General features: G+C 42.0%; 1 protein-coding gene and 1 long non-coding RNA gene across 3 annotated transcripts in view; one reads left to right on the top strand and one right to left on the bottom strand.

Moving 5' to 3' along the window:
* LOC127656941 (uncharacterized) overlaps positions 1-27286 on the top strand; it is a 452192-nt gene that overhangs the window by 295154 nt on the left and 129752 nt on the right. The gene's annotated exons all lie outside the window — the stretch shown is intronic.
* LOC127656916 (cysteine-rich motor neuron 1 protein-like) overlaps positions 1-27286 on the bottom strand; it is a 47175-nt gene that overhangs the window by 15701 nt on the left and 4188 nt on the right. Inside the window, exons 2-6 of one of the 2 annotated variants that reach the window (XM_052145458.1) lie at positions 19785-19937; positions 18245-18412; positions 8708-8947; positions 2620-2799; positions 2249-2452 (exon numbers count right to left, since the gene is read on the bottom strand). In XM_052145458.1, the coding sequence (XP_052001418.1) occupies positions 2249-2452; positions 2620-2799; positions 8708-8947; positions 18245-18412; positions 19785-19937 (945 nt within the window). The remainder of the gene's footprint in view (positions 1-2248; positions 2453-2619; positions 2800-8707; positions 8948-18244; positions 18413-19784; positions 19938-27286) is intronic. The other variant, XM_052145459.1, reaches the window with a different exon arrangement.

Raw genomic sequence — 27286 nt, 5'->3', positions numbered from 1 at the left:
AATATCTCGTCCTCTGAGTGGACTACAAGCTCAATCTAGGTGTCATTAGAAAGCTGAGATCTATAATATAATCTATATATAAACTTTTCTTATCAATAGTCAATAACATATATTTCTGATGATTTGTTTATCATGCTTTTCCTGCTGGATGGCATATTTTGTTCTGGACATCTAAGATATAACATTGGATTATTCAGCCAAACAAGGTCACAGAGAAGTCAATGGCTTGTTTTGTCGAAACTTTTTAATGTAAAAGCAGATATACATTTTTGAGCTATTTGGCACTGACAGCAGCAGTTATCGGAGCATAAAAGCGACGTTTGTATTTGATGACTTACATAAATCACATTTCACTTTGTGATTCTTTTGAAAATCTTTTGAACTGTGGTATAAAGGCAACAAAATAAACTGCAAAGTGAAGTTCCTTAGAATGAGAGTTTTCTTTTGATATATGACTTGTGCTATATTAAAGACTTTTATATTCATATTAATATTTATACTGCACAACCACTAGGTGGCGCTTATTTGCGACTCCAATGATTTAAGGTCTTATTTTGTTATTGTAAGTAAAATAAATGCAGAAGTGATTGTTATCTATGAAAAGTTCAGATTCTAAGCTTTCAAACGACACCACATATGCCTGACTTAAGTATATAGGGACTTTTTTGCGATATAGCGCCCCCTTTTGGACCCGCAGGTGGTTCCTAGACAAAAACTGGCCTCATTCACTTCCATTGTAGGATCCTCACTGGAACTTCAGAATATTCCTTTAACAAAATTTTACTTAATCTTCAAACTGCTTTCACCATGACATTAGTTGACATGAAAGACAACGCTTGCCCACTATAGTGCCCCCTGTGGACATGCTGAGAATGCAACAAATACTTAATGTACGTAACATTGCATTTTCACAAAACCGAGCATGTGTAGCTGTTAGTGTTTGCGTTTACAAACGTACGTGACGTATCTTCCAGGCAAACAGAGTGTGTTTGATAAGTGTGTCAGATGTTTCAATATGATGTAAACGGCTCGGATATTTCAGGTAAATACATCCTGATGTATGCGACTACTTTGAAGAACCGTACGTTGAAGAGAAACACTCATGTGCCGCTCCTGGGGGTCTCGTGTTCCTAAACAGCATCCTGGTGCAGTGCTAACTGCAAACACAAGCGTCCAGTGTCCAGTGATTACACATAAATGCAGCTGCAATTACCAGCCATCCTCCTGATCCGGCAGCTTTGATGAACGAGTACCTGCTCACATTGCTTAAAATTGCAGCACGAAGCAGGCTAGCATGAACAAAAGCACTGCTTTTCCGATTTCTGTTGTAAACATGGTCACTCCTGTCATCTGAAACACAACCCTCAAACCTCAAGGAGGAGCTTTTGTCGAGTGCAACACTAAAGGAATGCCACGTGTGCCATTGGCACAGAGATGCACTTAATTATTCTTCCCAGAAGAAATAATAATCCATCATAAAGAACAGCAGGTGGCTTCCATTTAGCTGGTTGAAGCTAAAGCTTATGTAGTCTATAGGACGCCTACAGTTGTGCACTATTGAGTGGACGTAAGTGGAATGCAAGTTTAATTAATTGGCTGTTCATACAATAAATCTCTGGCAATATCTGCAGCTACTTTTAAACAGACATATATTTCAGTTTAGAGACAGATCGGAGCCTGTGGTGGCCTTACATCTATCTATCTATATCTATATCTATGCATTGTTGCATTGTGTTTATAACACAATCTATAGATTATCTATATAGTTATATGAGGTAATAGACTCGCTCTCTCTCTATGTGTGTGGTCGTGTTTGACCCTGGGTTAGAACCTCAACGGATGGTTGCGATCTTTGAGACTATGTTTTGAATACTGAGTCTGAGACGTGTGGACACGTGTTTCCTCTGTGTTACTCTTTCAGTTTGTGTAAATATCACTGTGGCAGGGCGGAGGGCGGGTCGTGATCCTACACACCCGGTCCCGTATTAGGCTAATCAAGCCTCCCGAGAGGGATAAAGGTTGACTGCAGAGGATCGTGCGGGAGAGAGAGATAGTTTACGGACATGTCCGTCATGTGTGTGTGTTTGTCTTTTGTTTAAGTTTATAATTAAACTATTATTTACATTGTCAAACCGGTTCTCGCCGCCTCCTTTCCATTGATCCCTTTACAATCACATCAATTTCCCCAAACGCTGCGAGTATTGTAACGATTTAAGCATGTTACGAGTTGTCAAGGACTTGTCCGTACCCTCACAGAACGGGCAGCACTCTCCGGGGATTTTAACGGGGTTCTGGCAGCTCTGTTTGCAGGCCATCGCGGTACAGTGAGGTTCTCCGTCCACACACTGACAGAACGTGCAATCGTCTTCTTTCCACTGCTCGTCGTGAGCTCGCAGTTTATGATCCATCCAGCAGCTCGCCTTCGTGCTCTCCAGCGACAACAGCTCCACATCTACAGACACAAATTCACACAATGTCCTGAAAATGTTGTTTGCATTACAAAAGAGCAAGTAAACATAAATGGTTACGTATTATTCCACAAAAACGATTACATATAACTGTATTTACTTACTGTATACCAGATTAGCAAACGTGATGAGTTAAAAAAGGCTTCTGTACCTATACAGACGGGACAACATTCACCCTCAGGAACGTAGAAGTTATCACAGACCAGTTCGGCACATTCGTCTTTAGTGCAGAATGATATTCCAGCCCGACACTGACAGAGCCAACACGAGTCCATCCGATACACGTCGCCATCCGCTAAATCCTTCCCGTTATGAACGCACCGCGGAGAATCTGCAAAACACAGAGAGACTTTCTTAAGTGCAGTTATACATGGGATATGTTTTACCTTTTATTAACCCTTTAAGCCAAAATGTACTTTTTTCCTTATTTGTCTGATATTATATATCTCTGGGTGTAAATAATGTGGCTCAGATAAACTGATTTTGTTTTGTTCTCAATCATGTCGACTGTATCTGAGGAAACATTTGTGTTGATGCGACAAAGCAATCAAAAGTTCCAAGATTACAAATATAATGTATCATAGTGTCCAAAAACATCTCCAAACAATTAAAAGATAATAATTGTACATAAGAACTAATTACACATGCAAACACAACAATGACTAAAGGTTTGCAGAGCATGCACACATGATTTTACTCATGAGATTTCACAGAATGAGTTTCATTCTGTGTCATTTGAGTCATCATTGAGTCTGTGTCGTGTATTTGGCGCCATCTCCTGGTGGTCATATGTAACATTGTGCTTCATGTGGATTATCTAATGATCTATACATCTGATTATCTTGTGTGTGGACTCCATTGAAAGATAATCACAGACTCTAAATAATGATATGTGATGTTTTATGTTCCGTTTATATATCGTGAAGTTATAAACAAAAACGCAGCATTTAAGCAACACCAACATCATTATCAAAACATATATTTAGCTGTTACTCGCTATATTATTTCTCAGTGAGTAAAACAAATAGTCTGGTTGTATTTTATTCTTTAAGAGCTTTCCAACGACATATGACACATGAATATTTGATCCGTTTGACGTTTTTACTGATTACAATAAAATGCACAGCACATATTTATAAATGATCAAACGGGACACTTCTGATTTATCTGCAAGTTTTTAAGTACTTGTTCTGTTTTGGTCATAATGTTTACATGCATTGGATAGTAGAGCTTCTAAGCTTTCAAACGACACCTATTGTGTGTTGGTCAAGACTGTGGTTATTCATATTTTGATGTTTTTTTTGTTGCTGGCCCATCCAAGCTTAAAAGGTTAAACTACCCCCCCACACCCAACACACACACTGCAGCCGATATTAGTGAGCTCAGCACTTTTGTGAAGCCTTCGGCGCTCCGTCCAGACAATACTGCCAACTCCAGCTGGAATTCTCAGCGCTGGCATGTGAAGCCGTGTGTAATTGGTGCTCACTCACGCAAAAACACACACTTGCACATAGAAAAACAGCAGCCGAGGCCAAGTATGCTCTGCAGACAGCAGACGGACAGTCACATCTCTGCAATAACAGACGGAAAGCTTCTCTGTCTCCAAACCGCACCGCAAAATGCACAATAGCTACTGTACGGATCATTAACGATCCACACAATCCCTTCGCTGAAGCACAATATCTTCAGAGAGCCCAGGATTAAATGACACATCTCTGATCAGACTACAGTTCTACTGCGGGTTTATCAACATGTACCAGAGTAATCTCGCCTTACATCATTTATTGTATGACTTTTATATCTTCTGCCAAAAAAGAAGAATATTTCAGCTGTGTAGGTCCATACAATGCAAGTCAACAGGGTCCAAAACTTTGAAGCTCCAAAAAGCACATAAAGGCAGCATAAAAGTAACCCACAAGACTCCAGTGGTTTAATCCATGTCTTCAGAAGGGATATGATAGGTGTGGGTGAGAAACAGATCAATATTTAAGTCGTTTTCTACTATAAATCTACACTTTCACTTTCACATAAGACTCCAGTGGTTTAATCCATGTCTTCAGAAGAGACATGATAGGAGTGAGAAACAGATCCATATTTAAGTCCTTTTTCTTACTATAAATTCTTCTCCCTGCCCAGTAGGTGGCGATATCCATGAAGAATGTGATAGACCATAAACAAAAAGAATGTGAAAGTGAAAATGGAGATTTATAGTAAAAAAGGCCTTAAATATTGATCAGTTTCATCGCTTCTGAAGACTGGATTTAACAACAAGAGTCCTTTGGATTACTTATATGCTACCTTTATGTGCTTTTTTGAGCTTCTAAGTTCAGGTTCTGGGAGAACTATTACTTTAAGTCTCGTTTTGGTTTTCTGGTCAGTTTATTATGCCTTTAATTATAACTCTTATTCTTGACTAAAGATCATCCGATTGAGGATTTTGCCAATACCAATGACCCAGTTGGTGGAAAAGGCTGAGATATATATATATATATATTTTAATCGGTTTATAGAATGATGAAACATTTTTAGTCTTTCCTTACTGTAAATTTTGGCTACAAGAGTCCAAAATTAATAAACTCCGAAAAGCAGTTTAGTGTGCAACGAAAGTCCCAATAATAATATGTATATCTATATAGATTGATACACACACACAAATATGTATATACATATACACATCTATATATATGTATGTGTGTGTGTGTGTGTGTGTGTGTATATATATCAATCTATACAGTATATATATATATATATATATATATATATACAGTAGAGTAGTATATAGTATATATAGTATATGTATATATATATATATATATATATACACAGAGAGCAGAGACGTATATACATATACATATATATGTATATACACACATATCATATATCTATCTGTCTGTCTGTCTGTCTATACACACACTCACACAAACACTCATACACTCACTCTCTCACACACACTCACACACACTCACTCTATTTCACAAGATGATATTTATTGTTGAAGACAAAAAAAAAAAAAAAATATAAGGAACTATCGGCACTGATTAATCGGTCAAACCGATATAACGGTCTACCACTATTTTTTTTAATTATTTATTTCTATTATGATTACTATTATCATTGCTGTTATTTTTATTATTATTAGGAGGTCAACCATTAGTGTATTTTGCCGATACTGATAACTAAGGTGGTCGAATAGACCGATTAATCTGCCGATAGTTTCAATTTATATAATGTTAAAAACATTCTTAAGACTTCTCAAACTACAACGGGCGCAGAAAGAGGCGACAAGAGTCCAAAATGAACAGATTTCCAGATTCAGTCTATTGCGCAATCAAATCCTAATAATAGCCAGAAAAATGAAGGACGTTTAACGTTAAACACGCCTGAAATACACATACTTATTTCGGGACTCTTATTTTGAAATGACGGAGAATTAGCTTAGTTAGAATGCTCTATATTTAAATATTTACTAAATGAAGGTTTTACAGCCTATATTCACCAGATTAAGGATTTTATATCACTAGGTGACATTTTAAGGAAGTTTGAGACACGATAGGTACCAGCACAGCACTTTATCTTTATTTAAAATATCTCTGATGCATCACATGACGGTTACATATGACATATATATGAACCAGACTGAGGGTCCAAAGTGGTTTACGCTTAAAACGATAAAGTCTCCGTATACACAAGTCAGGCATATGAGATATCGTTTGAAAGCTTAGAATCTGAACTTTTCAGAGGTAACCATCACTTCAGCATTTGTTACTTAAAATAACAAAATAAGGCCTCAAATCATTCGTGTTGAAACTAGCGCCCCCTAGAGGTGATGGGGTAGAAATATTTATATAACAATAAAAGTACTTCATTTAGCATCCAAGTCATATATCAAATGAAAGCTCTCACTCTCATGAATGTGACTGTATAGTTAATTATGTTGCCTTAATACTACAGTTTGAAAGATTTTTAAAAGAATTACATGGATAAATATGATTTATGTAAGTCGTCAAATACTCTTTTATGCTCCGATAACTGCTGATGTAAGCCCGAAGTAGCAAAAGACATAATATCTGCTTTTACATTAGAAAGTTCTGTAAAAAATGAGCCATTGTTTACTTGTCTGTGAGCTCGCTTGGGTGAATAATCCAATGTTATATCTTAGATGTCCAGAACAAAATATGTCATCCAGCAGGAAGTGCATTCTAAACAAATCAGAAGAAAAACATACGTCTTTGACTATTTATGACATATCACCACAAAGGGGAGGATCTCATCTTTCTAATGACCCCTAGATTGAGCTTGTAGTCCACTCAGAGGACGAGATATTCAATGAAATAATGAGGGTGTTGCTTGAACTGAACATTAGACTGAATGTCTATGGACGAGCACATCTGTGAGGAGTAAAATGTGTTAGAGCGCCCCCTACAGTTCACATCTGTGAGGGGTATAATGTGTTAGAGCGCCCCCTACAGTTCACATCTGTGAGGGGTATAATGTGTTAGAGCGCCCCCTACAGTTCACATCTGTGAAGGGTATAATGAATTAGAGCGCCCCCTACAGTTCACATCTGTGAGGGGTATAATGTGTTAGAGCGCCCCCTACAGTTCACATCTGTGAGGGGTATAATGTGTTAGAGTGCCCCCTACAGTTCACATCTGTGAGGGGTATAATGTGTTAGAGCGCCCCCTAAAGTTCACATCTGTGAGGGGTCAAATGTGTTAGAGCCCCCTACAGTTCACATCTGTGAGGGGTATAATGTGTTAGAGTGCCCCTACAGTTCACATCTGTGAGGGGTATAATGTGTTAGAGCCCCCTACAGTTCACATCTGTGAGGGGTATAATGTGTTAGAGCCCCCTACAGTTCACATCTGTGAGGGGTCATAATGTGTTAGAGCCCCCTACAGTTCACATCTGTGAGGGGTATAATGTGTTAGAGCTCCCCTACAGTTCACATCTGTGAGGGGTATAATGTGTTAGAGCTCCCCTACAGTTCACATCTGTGAGGGGTATAATGTGTTAGAGCGCCCCTACAGTTCACATCTGTGAAGGGTATAATGCGTTAGAGCCCCCTACAGTTCACATCTGTGAGGGGTATAATGTGTTAGAGCCCCCTACAGTTCACATCTGTGAGGGGTAAAATGTGTTAGAGCCCCCAACAGTTCACATCTGTGAGGGGTAAAATGTGTTAGAGCGCCCCTACAGTTCACATCTGTGAGGGGTATAATGTGTTAGAGCGCCCCTACAGTTCACATCTGTGAGGGGTAAAATGTGTTAGAGCGCCCCTACAGTTCACATCTGTGAGGGGTAAAATGTGTTAGAGCTCCGACAGTTCACATCTGTGAGGGGTATAATGTGTTAGAGCTCCCTACAGTTCACATCTGTGAGGGGTAAAATGTGTTGGAGCTCCCTTACAGTTCACATCTGTGAGGGGTATAATGTGTTAGAGCCCCCTACAGTTCACATCTGTGTATTGTGATGGAATGTGACAGTGTAACGATTATTTTTCTAGTGTTTGCTGCCATCTAGTGGAGTAAAATGAGACTTTTCAAAGCGAGGTCGAGTGAACAGAACCAGAATGACATGCTTACAAATACAAAAAACTATTTTTTTTATAAAAAAAACAAAAAAACAATGGGCACCAATAACCCACACGAATATGTGCTCATAAGGCATTTTGCCATCATAACATCGATCATGAAGCATTTTAAAGAACTACAGATTGAACCATACGGATCAAAGTTTGACCATACCCTGGGAATTGAACCTATAACTCGGGCATTGCAAGTGCTTTGCTATATTAGCCGAGTTACAGGAACACACTTGATCCCTAGTGTGTACCGTCAGCATAGGCAGCTACCTAACAAGGCTCAAGACACACACCACACACACACACACATTCCCATGAGTGACCTGTTGACCCTTCCCATCATGCTCTGTTGTATCTTCACACTGGCGCATAAGCAGTTTTCTTGCACTCGTCGTGTCTCTCTGTAAATCCATTATTTCCAGGCGGCAGCACACATTGACCGGCAGGCCGAGAGGCCACAGCGGGAATTAAGACCGTTGGTAAACAGAATATTTGCCGCTAGCGCAGAATAAACACAGAAGCCCTTTTTCACTGACTCCGCCCATTTCTCACACCTCATCACTTCCTGTCTTTCGCTGATCTCATAAAAATACTTCCAGAACAAAGATAGCTGAAAAAGTGGGCAGCCACTGTTGTGCTCTCTAGGTGTCTTTACCTCTCTGGCAGGTGTAGTTGTGGCAACAGTCTCCTGGCGCTCCAGTGCCCTCTCTCACCAACACAGCTCTGTGCCTGCTGCTACAGTCTGGCGGGGGTGGGCACTGGGCACAAGTGCACTGAGGGGATAATGTCGGGCAGCAGTCTGCAGGAGGTGTGTAGCTGCGGGTTGGTACTGAATCAGACGGGCACTCTGGGGCGGGCACAGGCGGGCACCAGACTCCTGCACATTTCTGTTCCTCTGAGACAAACACACACAAAAACAGAGAATGTTAGACATCGTGCAGTGGTCACATATGACGGTAAGAAACAACCCTAAATGGAAGTCATGTTTCTGTGAAAATCTTAATGTTGCGTGTTTGGGGTCTGTGTATCTCAGCGAGTATTGACGCTGACTATCACCGCTGGAGTCGTGAGTTTGAATCCAGGGTGTGCTGAGTGACTCCAGCCAGGTCACCTTAGCAACCAAATTGGCCCGGTTGCTAGGGAGGGTAGAGTCACATGGGGTAACCTCCTCGTGGTCGCTATAATGTGGTTCTCGCTCTCGGTGGGGCGTGTGGCGAGTGACTCCAGTCAGGTCTCCTTAGCAACCAAATTGGCCCGGTTGCTAGGGAGGCTAGAGTCACATGGGGTAACCTCCTCGTGGTCGCTATAATGTGGGGCGTATGGGGAGTTGTGCGTGGATGCCGCGGAGAATAGAGTGAAGCCTCCACACGCACTACGTCTCCACGGTAATGCGCTCAAGGAGTCACGTGATAAGATGCACGGATTGACGGTCTCAGACAACTGAGGTGCGTCCTCCACCACCCGGATTGAGTCACTGCGCCACCACGAGGACTTGGGAGCGCTTTGGGAATTGGGCGTTACACATTGGGGAGTGCTCAAAACATCCAACACAACAGCACAGAGCAGACACCACAAGGCTAATTAATGATTATAAAATGAACTGTTTACAAACACACCCAGCTGCATAGTTCAGAATCCTCACATCGACTGCGGTGACGAGAAAGAAACAAAACAGCAACATCTTCCAGAATTCAGTGGCTTTGCTGATGGACTTTCCAGGCTTCAGTTCCACCCGACCCAGTAACCGGACACCGGCTGACGCTGTACATGTACCGACACTCACACAGCAGTAAGAAGAACCAATCACACCTCTCAAACACCAGTTTGAAACCTGGATAATCTGGATAATCAGAAATAACTGGAAGAGACCCAGTGCACTGGTGTGCTCACGGCCGACACACACCGGGTCAGTTTTCTGGGTCACAAGGAACTGACAGTAAATTACCTAGCGCCTAAAAAGAGGTACAGCTGGTGCACAGAAGAGTTTGTGTGAGCTTGTGTTGCGCACTGGGGAAAATCATATTTGTGTAGGACGTGTGACTGGTGCGATTGAGCCGCAGGAGCCACTGAATAAATACTGCAGTAGACTACAGGATCTGTACTGTACGATTTACTTTAGCTCCATTCCACACAAAGCGCACATTGATCAACTTCCTCTCTGAATATTGTCGTTGAGGAAAATGACGCTCACGGTAACGGCAGAAACGCTGTCTGAAATAGTTTCTGTACTTCACCTGAATGAATTCATTTACACACCTAAACGATATTTGAATGGCAATCGTAAAGTAGTGACCCAAATAAAGAGAAATTTACCAACTCTGATTATTTTAATGGGTTAGGTTCTCGTGCGCTACGATGATGATTACAGCATGTCACATGGGGTAAGCAAATTGGCCCGGTTGCTAGGGAGGGTAGAGTCACATGGGGTAACATAATTGTCCCGGTTGCTAGGGAGGGTAGTGTCACATGGGGTAACATAATTGTCCCGGTTGCTAGGGAGGGTAGAGTCACATGGGGTAACCAAATTGGCCCGGTTGCTAGGGAGGGTAGAGTCACATGGGGTAACCAAATTGGCCCGGTTGCTAGGTAGGGGAGAGTCACATAGGGTAACCAAATTGGCCCGGTTGCTAGAGAGGGTAGAGTCACATGGGGTTAATAACATGCTATATAAATCACAATCATTGTCATGTGGTATAGATCAAAATAACATGTTCTTTTTTCTTTTCTTTTTGACATATTAGAATAGAAACATCATGACTTTTTAAAAGATAATAATACAATGGTGTTGAAGTACCTCAATCGTTACCATGGTAATATCATCTAGTATCATTTAGCACCACAGCACTTTGTTTTTTATGCCTTTAAACTATACACTGGAAATATAAATCACAAAGATGTCTTTAATATTTCAGTTGTTTCACGTAGACAGTAGGGCTTGCAATTAACGATTATTTTGATAGCGATTATTGCAACGATTAATCATTAGCTCTTAACCGATTATTCAGTTTGCGCTCCAACTTAAGTGTGTATTAAATGTGCTGACTAACAATAAACAAAGACAAAATCATCCATTTGCTGTTCTCCCCAATTTGGGAACGTCCAATTCCCAATGCACTCCAAGTCCTCGTGGTGGTATAGTGACTCGCCTCAATCTGGGTGGTGGAGGATGAATATCAGTTGCGTCTGAGACCGTCAATCCATGCATCTTATCACATGACTTGAGCATGTTACCGTGGAGATGTAGCATATGTGGAGGCTTCACGCTATTCTCACGCACGCACAACTCACCACACGCCCCACCGAGAGCGAGAACCACATTATAGCGACCACGAGGAGGTTACCCCATGTGACTCTACCCTCCCTAGCAACCGGGCCAATTTGGTTACCCCATGTGACTCTACCCTCCCTAGCAACCGGGCCAATTTGGTTACCCCATGTGACTCTACCCTCCCAAGCATCCGGGCCAATTTAGTTACCCCATGTGACTCTACCCTCCCTAGCAACCGGGCCAATTTCGTTACCCCATGTGACTCTACCCACCCTAGCAACCGGGCCAATTTTGTTACCGCATGTGACTCTACCCTCCCTAGCAACCGGGCCAATTTGGTTACCCCATGTGACTCTACTCTCCATAGAAACCGGGCCAATTTGGTTACCCCATGTGACTCTACCCTCCCTAGCAACCGGGCCAATTTGGTTACCCCATGTGACTCTACCCTCCCTAGCAACCGGGCCAATTTGGTTGCTAAGGAGACCCGACTGGAGTCACTCAGCACGCCCTGGATTCAAACTCACGACTCCAGGTGTGATAGTCAGCATCAATACTCACTGAGAAACCCAGACCCTCCCTAGCAACCGGGCCAATTTGGTTGCTAAGGAGACCTGGCTGGAGTCACTCAGCACGTCCTGGATTCAAACTCACGACTCCAGGATTGTTGTTGTTTCTTCTGCAGTATAGCTGCTAAAGTAAATGTTCGTTGTTTTAAAGGAGTTTTAGATATTTATATTGCAAAACAAGCCAACACAAAAAGAAACAATAAACGTATTTTGTTAACGTGTTTAATGGGGTGAAGACTGCCCTATCTCACCTTTCGGTTCTCTTCAATCCATCTTTAACTCACAAACAAACTCTCTCATATTAATAAAGCTGTGTAATAAAGCTATACGTATGTCAACAATTGTTTCCGTTTGTTTATTTTAATTTCTCCCAAGAATTTTTAGGATAAACATTTGAGAAAGTCCCCCAAGTCTCCTGAACAATGACAGAGCAACCTCTGAGCAATTCACTTGAGAGATTTGTGGTAGTATTAATCAGAAATGTCTATTTTCTAAACAAACATCCTTTGTTTAAATGTATGCAAATCCATTAAATAATGAGCACCAGAGGTCAAACCAATCGTAGCTTTGCGTATTGTCATTCAAATGTCTAGACGCAAGTTTGGGTCTCCGCCATGGGTAATTAGTTATTCGTAGGTAATGCCAGTATGGCGTCTATTCTCTCGTATTGGGCAAACAAAAAGCATACGGCCTTCATTTGAGGTGCTTGATAAATTCAGACCTTAAACGGTTTAAATGTGTCACGGCAGAGCGCTGTAATAGTACATAACGCCTAGCAACACTAATGTTGCGTCTGGGCAGCACACGCGCTCGTAAACCCTCGAGGTCTGCGGAAATTGGTTTTATAAGCCGCAGAAAGGCCCTTTGTAAACAATGCATATATCTGGCATCTCAGACGCTCTTTCATGAAAGTGAAGCGGCTCTTTGTAAACGTGCTTTCCTCTTCACGGAGGGCACAAGGGGGGCAGTCTTCCTCCGGAGCACGCCGCCCGCGGGCAGAGGAGGCTGTGTTGACAGGCAGCGTTTACTCATGGAAAAACTGCACAATGTGTGCTCTGTTCAGAGACTGACTTTGGACGCTGGTCAGAGCAGAACAAAGGCGTCTCAGTGCAGCAGCCCCTGTGTGTTGGGTGGGGGGGTAAGCCCTGTGATTTAACATTGATTTTCAGCATAATTCACGTAAAGAGAAACAATGAGCTTCTCACGTAGTACGAGATGTCTGGCAAACTTTAAGAACAGCTGAAACTGTAGGAAAACCTTCTGCGTTATGATGTTGAGTGTCAGAATGATTCACTCCAGTGATGTTTTCTCTTCAAGCTGAAGCGTGTCATTTCTGCACCATTGCCTGAATACATCCACATTAGAAGCGGTAGATTATGGTGTAATTTGTCAAGTTTATTCATGGTGCAAAAGCCATACGTGGTCATAATATGAACCTGTTCCTCAGATGTATTTTAGGACACATTTTGTGTGTGTACGATCACATACAACGTTATCTCGCTCGCGCAGTCACACACCATCATTTCTACTCCAATAACTGTACTAGTAACGGTTTCCATGCATGATGCTTAAACAGCGGTGTAAGAAAGTAGTTCTACACACAAAAGTGTTTTAAGGACGAAAACCTGAAAACGTTATAAGTTTAAGCGTATTAGAATGTTTTTAAGTCTCTGAAAATGTCCTAAAACACTAGTCCTGGAGTCGTGAGTTTGAATCAGGGTGTGCTGAGTGACTCCAGTCAGGTCTCCTTAGCAACCAAATTGGCCCGGTTGCTAGGGAGGGTAGAGTCACATGGGGTAACCTCCTCGTGGTTGCTATAATGTGGTTCTCGCTCTCGGTGGGGCGTGTGCTGAGTTGTGCATGCGTGAGAATAGCGTGAAGCCTCTACACGTGCTACGTCCCCACGGTAACGCGCACAACAAGTCATGTGATAAGATGCGCGGATTGACGGTCTCAGACACGAAGGCAACTGAGATTCGTCCTCCACCACCCGGATTGAGGCGAGTCACTACGCCACCATGAGGACTTGGAGCACATTGGGAATTGGGCGTTACACATTGGGGTGAAAATGGTGGAGATGGTTCGCGAAACTGATGAAAACTTGATCATCTTCAATGGCGTAAGTTTCACGTGAACACTGGGAAGGATTTCCCATCGCTTAACTTCAACAGAACACACCGGCATGTTTTCGCAGTGGAGAGCTGGCGTGCTCATGGGGTATTGCAACTCTTGATATCAGGCAACCCAAAACATGTCTAAACCTAAATCTATGCGGCTCGGATAATCGTCAGTACTTAGTCATGGTTAATTCCAAGTAATACATGACACAATTTGCTATTTCTTTCAACAAGGGGGATGGCATCCCCCACATCCCCCCCTCAACTGGAGTCTTGGATATTAAGTTAGGATACGAGAAAGTGCTACACACTTTAACCTCTTGAGACCTCGTGTGACTGCTGTGTGCATTTTCCATTTTGATTTGTAACTAGTAACACCAAATAAACAAGAAAAAATGGTAAATGGTCTGCACTTATGTATAGCGCCTTTTTTAAACTTAGCGGTATTCAAAGCACTTTACACTGTAACCATTCACACACACACACACACACACACACACACACACACACACACACACACACACACACACACACACATCAACCCAGACCCACACACACACACACAGACATATAAACCCACACCCACATACACACACCACACACACACACACATCAACCCAGACATATAAACCCACACCCACATACACCCACCCACCCACACACACTAACACACACACACACACACAGACATATAAACCCACACATACACCCACCCACCCACACACACACACACACACACACACACACACACACAAACACAGACACAAACACACACACACACACACACACACACACGCCCACATATACCCACCCACACACACACACACACACACACACACACGTCCACATATACCCACCCACCCACACACCCACCCACACACACACACACACACACACACACACACACACACACACACACACACACACACACACACACACACACACACGCCCACATATACCCACCCACACACACACACACACACCAATGACGACAGAGCTGCCATGCAAGGTGCTAGCCACTTGGGGTTCAGTGTCTCGCCCAAAGACACTTCGGCATGTGGAGTCGTGTGGTTTGGGAATCAAACCGTCAACCCTGCGATTAGTGGCCGACCCGCTCTACGACCTGATCCATGGCACAGTCTTTAAACCCTCCAAAAATTGCCCCCATTGACTTCCATCATAAGTGTCTCACTGGAACACACATTTGTGCTTTTATTAAAAAAAAAGAAGGAACGAGTCGAAATTAATTTTAACGGTAATCAACATTATTCCACAAATGCTGTCGATTGAGCTTAACTTGTGTTGAACCCCGAACATTCCTTTAACATCTACACCTGCTAAACAAATACTTAAAAACATGAAGAGACTGGATCTGCAACTGCTGAGGAGCGCTGTGGACTGGCGCCGTGTTAGCGCTAGTGGCACTGCCAGCTTAAATGACAGAGGCCAAATCTCACCACCGATTAACCGGAGCAGAACCTCAGAGTGACACCGAACACGTGAGCTTTTATATCTCACTCGCTGTATTCTGGAAGTGTGACGTCAGGGCTGTTTGTACTTGGCGCATGGACACGTTTGTTTCCTCCTTACGTGACTTCCAAATCTACAGGGTTTACTGACATCCATCACATCAACCAAAGCATGATGTTCCACTCAAAGGAGACCAAATCCAGTCTAAGCTGGTCACAGAGCCTGGCTAAGATGGTCTGCTGGCTGGTTTTAGATGGGTTTGGGGCACTCAGGGTTAGGTTTAGTTTAGGGTTGGGGTTAGCACACCAGCACAGACGTATGTAATGAGTCTGTGATTCCAAACATCTCCGCGTGTGCTCTCAAGGGACGCTGCTAAATCACTGATACCCGATCACATGTGGGGGAAACCTGGTTTTCAGAGACTAATCATTCATACAAGCTCCACACTGAAGCATTGATAACAAACAGACAGCAACATCTCTCTCGGACGGTCGCGCAAAACAAGCTAATGATCAACAGATGTGCGCTTGAGTAATCCACATCACTTGCGTTCAGTGTTTGGATACTGAAGCGGGGCTTGACGGCACGCCAGAAATATTGTTTACTGTATTGGTGGAAAGATTTGTGCATTTGTCTTGTGTTCGACAGTTATTATATGAAGCGACTCCTCCATAGAGAGCGTACGCTGATATTAAACATGACGCGGCATTAAACAACAGAGCTATTTTTCTAAACAACACTAAAAATAATATCCCAAAAGACTCAATTCTATCTGTGCACCGATTCTGGTCGCTCATAATTAAGATAAACAGATCACCCGAGGCATTGACAGTCCCACCGCCAGTATAAATACCCTCGACTGTATAACAGGTCAATGTCAACAAACATCACTTTTACTACAATCACAATAACCCCAGAGAATATCTAAAAGCATGCAATTAATTAGGTGTTGAGAGCATAACACTATATGGAAGCTCATGATGTAAACAGGAGGCCGCGTAAAAGCCAATAAACTCAGACGTTCGGGGATCGTGAGGTTGTTGTTTGGTGTCTGCAGAACGCTGTGAAATGAAAATGTTATCTAATGAAAAACGTTTCACATCTGTTGTCTGACACACAGTGTACACTCGAAAATTATAAAGAGGAAGACCTTAAACACATTAAAACATCTCGGTGAAGCTGCTGATCAGAGATTTGTTTTAAAACATTTAACCCTAAAGAAAATACTACACAAACTTGTATGAAATGTAAAATGTAAATCAGTCATTGTTTACTCACCGCTGTGTTGTTGTAACCCTATACGACACAAAGGGAGAAATTGTGAATAAATGTTGTGCTCAGTGATGTCACAATGGCAGTTTATGGTGACACCTCTTCAAGCTTCAAAAGAACTCAAAAGTATCATTCAGAAGTCTAATTAATTATTCATGAGACTCATGATTGTTATGAAAGTATACGATAAGATTTGAGAAACTGAAATCTAATGTGTTGTTTAGTGTAAATGTTGTTTAGTGTGTGTTCATGATAGGACACGAAGGCAACAGTTCACGCAGACCCCTCACGACATAGGGGCGTTCAAGCGAAAACTTGTTTTGTTTATCTAAAAACAGTGATAGTGACAACACAACACAACTGCACACAAAACAGAGAACAGAACTTATTAAACATGTCTGAAGAGATTGTTGAGGAAGAATTGATGCATTTCTGTGCCCAGCCTTATTTTTGTGATCGGAGTATTTGGATATCGAACAGAAACAAAGAGGAGCTACAGGACGCCACAGTCACATGTGTCCTAACCTGACGGCAAACGACACGTGATAAAAGGTGTATTTTCTGTGCATTTTTGTCCTAACCAGCCGTGATGAGTGACGGGACATTCTATCGATCACTTGTTTTCTATTTTCGGCATCACACGGGTAACTCCGTCCGCTGTGAACTGGCACCGGTCCAAAAACTCTCCAAAAAAAAAAAAAATAAGGCTGGGCATAGAAATGCATCAATTCTTCCTCTACAAACTCTTCAGTCATGTTTAGTCATGTTCTCTGTTTTGTGTGCAGTTGTGTTCTGTTGTCACTATCACTGTTTTTAGATAAACACAACGAGTTTTCTCTTGAACGCCCCCAATGTCGTGAGGGGTGCGTGAACTGTTGCTCTCGTGTCCTATCATGAACACACACAGGAGATCAACGGTCAGTGAACACTAAATAATACATTAGATTTCAGTTTCTCATCAAATCTTACCATAACAATCATGAGTCTCATGAATAATTAATTAGACTTCTGAATGATACTTTTGTGTTCTTTTGAAGTTTGAAGAGGTGGTCACCATAAACTGCCATTGTATGACATCATCACTGAGCACAACATTTATTCACTATTTCTCCCTTTGTGTTCAGAGAAAGAAAGAAAGACATACAGCGGTGAGATTTACATTTTTGTGTGAACTATCCCTTTAAAACTTTGAATAATGAACATTAATATGTCTGGGTGAGAGGCGGTTTCTTCTACCAGCAGCATTGAGTTTGTTTACTAAAGCAATGAGCTACAAGAGGCTGTGCCTCAGGTAAAGGTTAGGCTCAGGGTTAGATGAATATGGCTCATCCAATCAGATTTTAGAGCTTGAACTATATATTTTTAAATGTGCTTTAGGTGATTCAAGATCAGTGACACATCAACAATGCAACACGTATGACACATTCAGAGCATGATTACTTTCTGCTTGTTTCAAAAGTTCAGTTCTGTGTTAATACACTTTAAAAGTTCATTACCTGCGGCTCGCTGACACTGACTGCGGTTGATGTACGTGAAATGATCGTCGCAACTCTGAGATGAACAAACACAGCCGGCAGACGTCAGGTTACAACCGGAGAACACGCACGCCGGATTAACAGCACCGACAAACTTCTCCCCGTGTCTGTGATCATGACGACGAGACCCTGAGAGAGAGACAGAAGGTCAAACAGGCCAGAGACACACAAAACTCATGTAGCATATCAGTTGCAACTTGCTCCAATATAAACTTGGACACATTTCTTGTCTGATGAATTTAAAATGTACATTTAACACAAACAATGTGACAATTGTATCGCATATAAAGCGACATGTCAAAATCCCAGAAGAGCTGCTCGCAAACCACATCAAACAAAAGATAAGTGAATCTCAAAAGCCGTTTTTATGATCATTAAGTATTTATACATCATGGTACCATTTGTAGTATTTTATAAAAATAAAACAAATTACGGTAATGCATTTACGAGAGTCCGAGAATCACCATTTAAAAATAAATAAAATGGTCGTTATGTATCTCTGTGTGTAAATAAGGTGGCTCTGAAAAACTGATTTTGTTTTGTTCTCAATCATGTCGACTGTATCTGAGAAAAATATTGTGTTGATACGACAAAGCAATCAAAAGTTACAACATTACAAATATAATGTGATCATAGTGTCCAAAAACATCTCCAAACAAATAAAAGATAATAATTGTACATAAGAACTAATTACACATGCAAACACAACAATGACTAAAGGTTTGCATAGCATGCAGACATGATTTTAGTCATGAGATTTCACAGAATGAGTTTCATTCTGTGTCATTTGAGTCATCATTGAGTCTGTGTCGTGTATTTGGCGCCATCTCCTGGTGGTCATATGTAACATTGTGCTTCATGTGGATTATCTAATGATCTATACATCTGATTATCTTGTGTGTAGACTCGTTTGAAAGATAATCACAGACTCTAAACAATGATATGTGATAGTTTATGTTCTGTATATTTTTGTGAATTTATAAGCAAAATGCGGCATTTAAGCAACACTAACATAATCATCAAAAACATATATTTAGCTGTTACTCGCTATATTATTATCTGTGAGTAAAACAAATGGTCTGGTTGTATTTTACTCTTTGAGAGCTTTCCAACAACATATGACACATGAATATTTGATCAGTTATTAATATTTTGACAATTATATTGTTTTCTCATCTGAGCTTAAAGGGTTAATGAAACATTGATTAATTTAAAAACAATGACCATTTACCATGAGCTGTCAGTCTTTCATGAAGTCTTTGGCAAGCAACCAATACGTTTAATTAATGATATTTTGAATGAAAGTTTTCATATGTACATGGATGTTCATTTTATACTCCTGAGGCCAACATATCAGAAAGAAACGCATTTCTTGAACATCTAAAACAATGTTGCCCCCATTTTGGCCATTTTGGTCATTTCCGGTGGCATTTCTTTCCCCGAGCCCCCATTATTTTCAGACCCTGTTGGATATGTTCTTGATCTTGAGCGCATCTCTCACCTGTTTCCCCGGCGCGTACACATGCGTCTCTGTTCGGATAGCTGTATGTCCCAATACAGGAGTGTTTGGACTCGCACACACACTCGCCGTTCACGCGATCACACCCGCTCACCAGGAGGCAGCGCTCGTCTTCATCTGTGGTGTCAGCTGACGCTGTGGAGAAGACAGATTTGTCATGGTGACTCAGATTTGTTTGCTGGGTTGTTTTGGCTTTTGTCTCAACTTTCTAGCATTCGTTTAACACAATGATGGCCACACCGGAGAGACACTGCCACTTATAGTCAAGTCATGCCAAAGCTCGCTCTTAAATCAGTCTCCAACTCTCACTGCAATGACAAACAGCTGTTACAGACAATCAATGACAGGTGATGATCCGAAATGTTCCCATCTCCCAATCTCGCTCTCCATACACCAGCCAGTGCTCGACCACGCCCCCACCACCACACTCTTATACATGAGTGCTCAGACCAAACCAGGGGGCAGATATTGGTGCATCTGGCACAGAATCGTCCCGTTTGTATGTGGAGCTGTAGACCGGCTCTTCAAACCAGCTGTCACCAGCCCTTGCCAAAACTCGCCCTATTATTTCCTGTCAGAACGATCCTCTCCGCCAACATCTTTTCCATACAAACACTTCCTTCTAGGACGTTTTAACATTTTCACATGACCCATAATGGTTTAGTAGTAGGCGTCCACAATGCAGGTCTGTTCAAGCCTACCGATCCCAGGCCAGTTCTGGTTTTCGGAGTCACATTGAGAGCCCCATATGTCTGGGATTTCACCAAGTAAGACTTTAAAAATGAGGATACAAAAAGAAAAGTCAGTTCTGAACCAGAGTCCAAAAGGATATTAAGATAACTTAAAAACGTCTGGAGTTATAAACACTCAAACTTTGGAAAAACAACAAAATATAGTTCAAGTTAAACGAACACCATTCGTTCATGTTCAAGAAACACCTTTCGTTCAAGTTAAACGAACACCATTCGTTCATGTTAGTTTTACATAATCTGTTTTATTGGGTTAAATTGATTGTTTTGTTAAGAGAACTTGTTTCAAACATGTTGAACCACTGTCCATGATTGAATCTTGTTCAACCAAAGTGGTTTTGTTTGTGTAATTTGTAATGTTTAAATGTTCAAATGTTCCACTGCAGGTTAATTTTGCTTTTATTATTATTTTGAATATATACACGTGTATGGATGTGTGTGTGTATGAAAGTGTATGTGTGTGTGTATGAATGTGTATGGATGTGTGTGTGTATGAAAGTGTATGTGTGTGTGTATGAAAGTGTATGTGTGTGTGTATGAAAGTGTATGTGTGTGTGTTATGTTTTAATTAATATTAAGGCTAATTTATTAATTATATTAATACTAATTAAATTAAATAATTAGTATTTTTTTTTCAGGGGCAGAAAACAAAAGCTGTTGTTCCCAGAGCAAAAACATTTTAGAGATTAATTTGTCAGCTTTAAAAAATGATGAACCAGTGAAAAAAGTGTTATGTGTGAAAAATATGCTTAAGCATTTAAATCCGTTGCTAATGAGTTCTTGTAATATGCTGAACAAAAGAATGTGTGTGTTGTTTTTGTGTGTAGTAGTAGTGGTTTATTTTTTAATTAGTTTTGGGAACTATTTTCATTTAAATGAAGAATGACACAATGCAAAAGTACAGATAATCTACATTTACAGAAAGAAAAAGTATTATTGTATTTAAATAATAAAAACAAATTGACAGTTTTTTTTTCAACACTTCTGACACTTAAATCTGGGCGCAAGTTTGTAAATTAAGAACTATTTACTTATATACATTTATATGCTCATAGATTTACAGTATTAGATTTTCAGTAATTATCTGTACTTAAGCTTTTATTTACAATTCTTTTAAAAATTATTATCCTGTGTTTTAGAGGTTTATGACTCATATTCATTGTTAGAATAATGTTAAAATTAAAATATTGGAATTATAGGGAGTTGTACTGTAGAATTACAGTTAATTATGGTAAAGATAATTACATTTTTATACAGTTTATCTATGTTTTTAATCCAACAGTATATATATATATATATATATACACATATACATATACACACACACACACACATACCTTATATATATATATATATATATATATATATATATATATATATATATATATATGTATATATAAGGTAATTTCTTGACCTGTAGTTTTGCTCCAAAATCACAGTCAAAAACTTTCCTTTTGACCCTCTTCAAAACAACGGTCAGTAAATATCCTGCCATTTAATATTTTGGCTTTTGTCATCATTTACGTTTATCTTTCATAAGAAAAAGTACGAACAAAATAAACAAATCAGCCAGGGAAGTTACTGAAATGTGGTTGATTTGACATGGAACAACCCTATAGGCACAATTGTTGATGCTTGTAACACAGTCTAGACACCCTCTAATAAAAACAGTCTATCTGAAGTCCTCACAATGTCAATGTCATGGTGGGTGATTGTAAACGTGTGTTATGCCCGCCTCAGGTCAGTTTTACTTATAGTTACTTTTGGGTCAAATGTGGGAAGACAAACTGATATTTAATCTGCATTACAGACAAACTTGTACCCAGTCAGTCATGGAAATTAAAGACGGCTTGTCTTGGCATCCACTGATCAAGTGGCATCAGAGACGGACCTCCAGCTGATAACGTGACTAAAAAGGAAGTCTTTGAGACTTTTGATATTCAAGACTAAACGGGCGTTAAGATTGACCGCTATAAAGACTGATGGACGTTGCTGGTAGTTGTTCGGTTGGCACATGCCACAACGGAAGTACTGTATGAGTGCGCGGCGAGTTGAGCGTGGATGCTGCGGAGAATAGCGTGAAGCCGCCACACGCACTAGGTCTCCATGGTAACGCGACTAACAAGTCACGTGATGAGATGCACGGATTGACGGTCTCAGACGCAACTGAGAATCATCCTCGCCACCCGATTTGAGTCGCTACACCACCACGAGTACTTTGAGCGCATTGGGAATTGGGCAGAAAAGAATAGTGGAAGTAATTTCCCCCTAAAATTGGTAACCGATATAACAAGAGTCGAAATGAAGGCGAGTACATGATGATTGAGTTGGGTGAACTATGCCTTTAAGACTTTCTGGGTACTTCCAATATAAAATAAAATCCCAAATCTGAGAGTTTAGAGGATTTCTAGCTCTGGTGTGTGATTCCAGTGTTGATTTCTGGAATAAGCCCTCGGTTGGAATCCATTAACTCAAGTCTCGTTCAAAGTGGAGGGGTTACGGGCTCGGGTCGGGATTAACCCCCAGAACTGCTCTTGTAAATACAACTCAATCAAGGACTCGGCCCCTTGGGACGAAACAGCGCTGTAGATCCACAGACCCCACAGGATGAAGACGACGAGGGACAATTGAGCTCGTGAACATTCCCACAGACTGACTTCTGTTTTATCTCACCTCAGTGTGCTTCAGTCGGGAGTAATTCATGCATTTAGACCAGGAGAAAGACCAGCTCGAGACTACATGACTTCATACTTCACTCTTCTAAAGGAAACCTGGAGCAGAATATAATCTCACAGAGCAAAAACTGGAGTGGTGGTGGTGGTGTAGTGGGCTAAAGCACATAACTGGAACTCAGAAGGTTGCTGGTTTGATCCCCACAGTCACCACCATTGTGTCTTTGAGTAAGACACTTAACTCCAGGTTGCTCCGGGGGGATTGTTCCTGTAATAAGTGCACTATATAATACATTGGTACTCAGAAGGTTGCTGGTTTGATCCCCACAGTCACCACCATTGTGTCCTTGAGTAAGACACTTAACTCCAGGTTGCTCCGGGGGGATTGTCCCTGTAATAAGTGCTCTGTATAATACATTGGTACTCAGAAGGTTGCTGGTTTGATCCCCACAGTCACCACCATTGTGTCCTTGAGTAAGACACTTAACTCCAGGTTGCTCCGGGGGGATTGTCCCTGTAATAAGTGCTCTGTATAATACATTGGTACTCAGAAGGTTGCTGGTTTGATCCCCACAGTCACCACCATTGTGTCTTTGAGTAAGACACTTAACTCCAGGTTGCTACGGGGGGATTGTCCCTGTAATAAGTGCACTGTAAGTCACTTTGGATAAAAGCGTCTGCCAAGTAAATAAATGTAAATGTAAATGCAAATCTTAGCCCAAGCGGAAGCTATCAGCGAAACATCAGCGTCATTATTAAACAAATACGTTGTGAATAGAATTTAAAAAACGATGTATTCAGAAAAGTCCAGCATGTTGAGATACACAGAGAAAATCTAATCATGCATGTGACTTGAACTCCTGAAGTCCCTACAGTGGTATTACTGTTTTTTGGTTCCATGCTAATCCCATTGTTTTGGGGAAATGTTTACACAGGACCAACATCTGTGGGCAATGGCATATGGCATGGTAATACCATGGCATTCTTTAAAAAACCTTTGGAGTACAATGTAAATAAAATAAATGATGTCAAGAGCTGTTGTAAACAACATATGGGAAACCCGAAGTAATTCTGCCATGGACTGTGGACAGACTTCCCAATTAAATAAACTGCCTAAAACAAAAACGTACCTAAAATGTGGCATATATAGAATATTTTTAAACCATGTTTTAAACATGGTAATCACATGTTTTTACCATGTTTGCAATATCATAGTTTATGGACAGATATCGAGGTAATCCTATAATATACTTTGAAATACTCCAAATGTAATTGGTATATATTAAAGTACCTGTAAGGGGGTTTCGATGGGCAAGGAGGAGGCGAGAACCGGCTTGTCAATATAAATAATAATTTAATTAGACTCAAAAGCACAAACATAAACACACACATGACGGACATGCCCGTAAACTATCTCACTCTTGTCGCACCACCGTCTGCCATCGGCCTTTCTCCCTCTCGGAGGCTTAATTTGCCTGATAAGGGACCAGGCCCCGCCCTCCGCCCTGCCACATTCCTCCCTCGTTCTCTCAGGCTGGGGACGTACACCCCCCCCCCCTCTCTTTCCCTGGGGGAGGGCGTGCTTTAAGCCCCTTCTTCCGGCAGGCCATCCCCATCTACCTGGACGAGGGAGGGGACAAGGGGAGGGAAATAAAAATAATTAAAATGGGGGGGGGTACTTCCTGTAACAGTGTAGTACCCCCCCCAAAAAAACACTAAAATTTAAACGAGAGGGAAAAGGCCAATGCAGAGCGCAAGTGAGAGAGAGAGAGGAGAGAGATGAAAGAAAAAGAAAAAAAACATATTCGCCGGTTCTCCGATACACCGTAGCATGGTCCTCGATCACTTCTCCACCCTCTCTGGCGGACGACAGCCGCTTCTCCCCGGGCGGACCGGAGTCAGACTCACAACCCCCGGTGGTCAGAACACCCCTCCGCGTTATCGGCGACTCGTGGGGACACTCCTCCGCCCCTGGCAGTGGCCCTACAGCTCCAGACGGTCAGGGAATACTCCCCTCGCGGACGGCAGACTTGCTCCAACCCCTACGCATGTCTGGGGGATGGATCCATCGTTCCAGGCGGTCGGGGAACACTTCCCTCCTCCCCTCGCAGACGGCGGTCTTGCTCCGACCCCTCCGCATTTCTGGGGGATGGCTCCATCGTTCCAGGTGGTCGGGGAACACTTCCCTCCTCCCCTCACGGACGGCGGTCTTGCTCCGACTCCTCCACGTTTCTGGGGGATGGCAGGGCTCTCCTCCGCCCCTGGCAGCGGCTCCATCGCACCAGGCGGTCGGGGAGTCCAGTCCCCACTCGGGGACTCCCTCCCCTGGTGGATGGCAGTGTCGAGGACTCCGCGACGGGTATCCCTCCTCCTTCCCGGGTTTCAGCACCAATGTAAGGGGGATTCGAAGGGCAAGGAGGAGGTGAGAACCGGCTTGTCAATATAAATAATAATTTAATTAGACTCAAAACAAAAGCATAAACACACACATGACGGACATGCCCGTAAACTATCTCTCTCTCGTCGCACCACCGTCTGCCATCGGCCTTTATCCCTCTCTGAGGCTTAATTTGGCTGATAAGGGACCGGGTGTGTATGATCACGACCCGGCCCCGCCCTCCGCCCTGCCACAGTACCATTGTAGTGCCAGCTGATCCCAACACTGTACCATGGCATCACCCAAATGTTTTTGTAACCAACACCAGAAGAGAAGCATCATCTAAAATCCACTCAATATCAGCCCAAATAGAACCGTCCGAACACTGTAAACCCCAATGATGTCAATACAGGAACAATCATGTTGTTGTCTTAAACATTGTTTGAAATATCAAGTTTTGGGCTCATATATCAAATATCTATGTTCCTCGAACTTAAGTGTAAATAACTCAAACGACTGAGTCCAAAACGGAGGCTATGTGGAATACCCACAATGCCTAGCGCTTGAATTATTGAATTATGTTTCCTTGGTCAAAGTGAACACATGGGGGCATTGCGGTCATTGTTATTAAGAACTCAGAGGTTTTAGTTCTTTTGTGGTATTATTCATTTATGTTGTTTTGTTGCAAATAGTTATTTGGTGTGATGTCACAATTGGGGTAATCTGTGTCCCCTTTGGTCACGTGTGGGCCTCTTAACACGATCTCAGTTCTCCCTGTGAATGTGAGAACTTATATGAGAACTAGAATCAGTTATAACCTTCTTTATTTAAGAAGTGGACCTAAATTTGAGTTCATTCTATTAAAATAATCAAGTAGAAACAACAATATTTAAATAGTAAAGTATACTTGCATATAGCCAGTGTTTGACGTGCATTAGAGCTCTTTAGGGTGTCCCCTTACCCGTTACACCCCTTACACACTTGATAGTGCATATTAAATGCTCGCATAATAATTAACCTCTAGAGACGGTTTCGTTTTTGTGCTTTTTAATCCCTTTTTCTCCCACTTTGGAACGCCCAATTCCCACTACTCAGTCAGTCCTCGTGGTGGCGCGGTTACTCGCCTCAATCCAGGTGGCGGAGGATGAGTGTCAGTTGCCTCCGCGTCTGAGACCGTCAATCCGCGCATCTTATCATGTGACTCGTTGTGCATGACACAGCGGAGACTCACAGCATGTGGAGGCTCATGCTACTCTCCACGATCCACACACAACTCACCACACGCCCCATTGAGAGAACCACTAATCACCACCACGAGGAGGTTACCCCATGTGACTCTACCCTCCCTAGCAACCGGCCCAATTTGGTTACCCCATGTGACTCTACCCTCCCTAGCAACTGGGCCAATTTGGTTACCCCATGTGACTCTACCCTCCCTAGCAACCAGGCCAATTTGGTTGCCCCATGTGACTCTACCCTCCCTAGCAACCGGCCCAATGTGGTTGCCCCATGTGACTCTACCCTCCCTAGCAACTGGGCCAATTTGGTTACCCCATGTGACTCTACCCTCCCTAGCAACCAGGCCAATTTGGTTGCCCCATGTGACTCTACCCTCCCTAGCAACCGGCCCAATTTGGTTGCCCCATGTGACTCTACCCTCCCTAGCAACTGGGCCAATTTGGTTAC

This window comes from Xyrauchen texanus, chromosome 16 (genome assembly GCF_025860055.1).
Source record: "Xyrauchen texanus isolate HMW12.3.18 chromosome 16, RBS_HiC_50CHRs, whole genome shotgun sequence".
Taxonomy (NCBI): Eukaryota; Metazoa; Chordata; class Actinopteri; order Cypriniformes; family Catostomidae; genus Xyrauchen; species Xyrauchen texanus.
The sequence above is the reverse complement of the archived record's forward strand: the minus strand, read 5'-3'. Positions and strand labels throughout refer to the sequence as shown.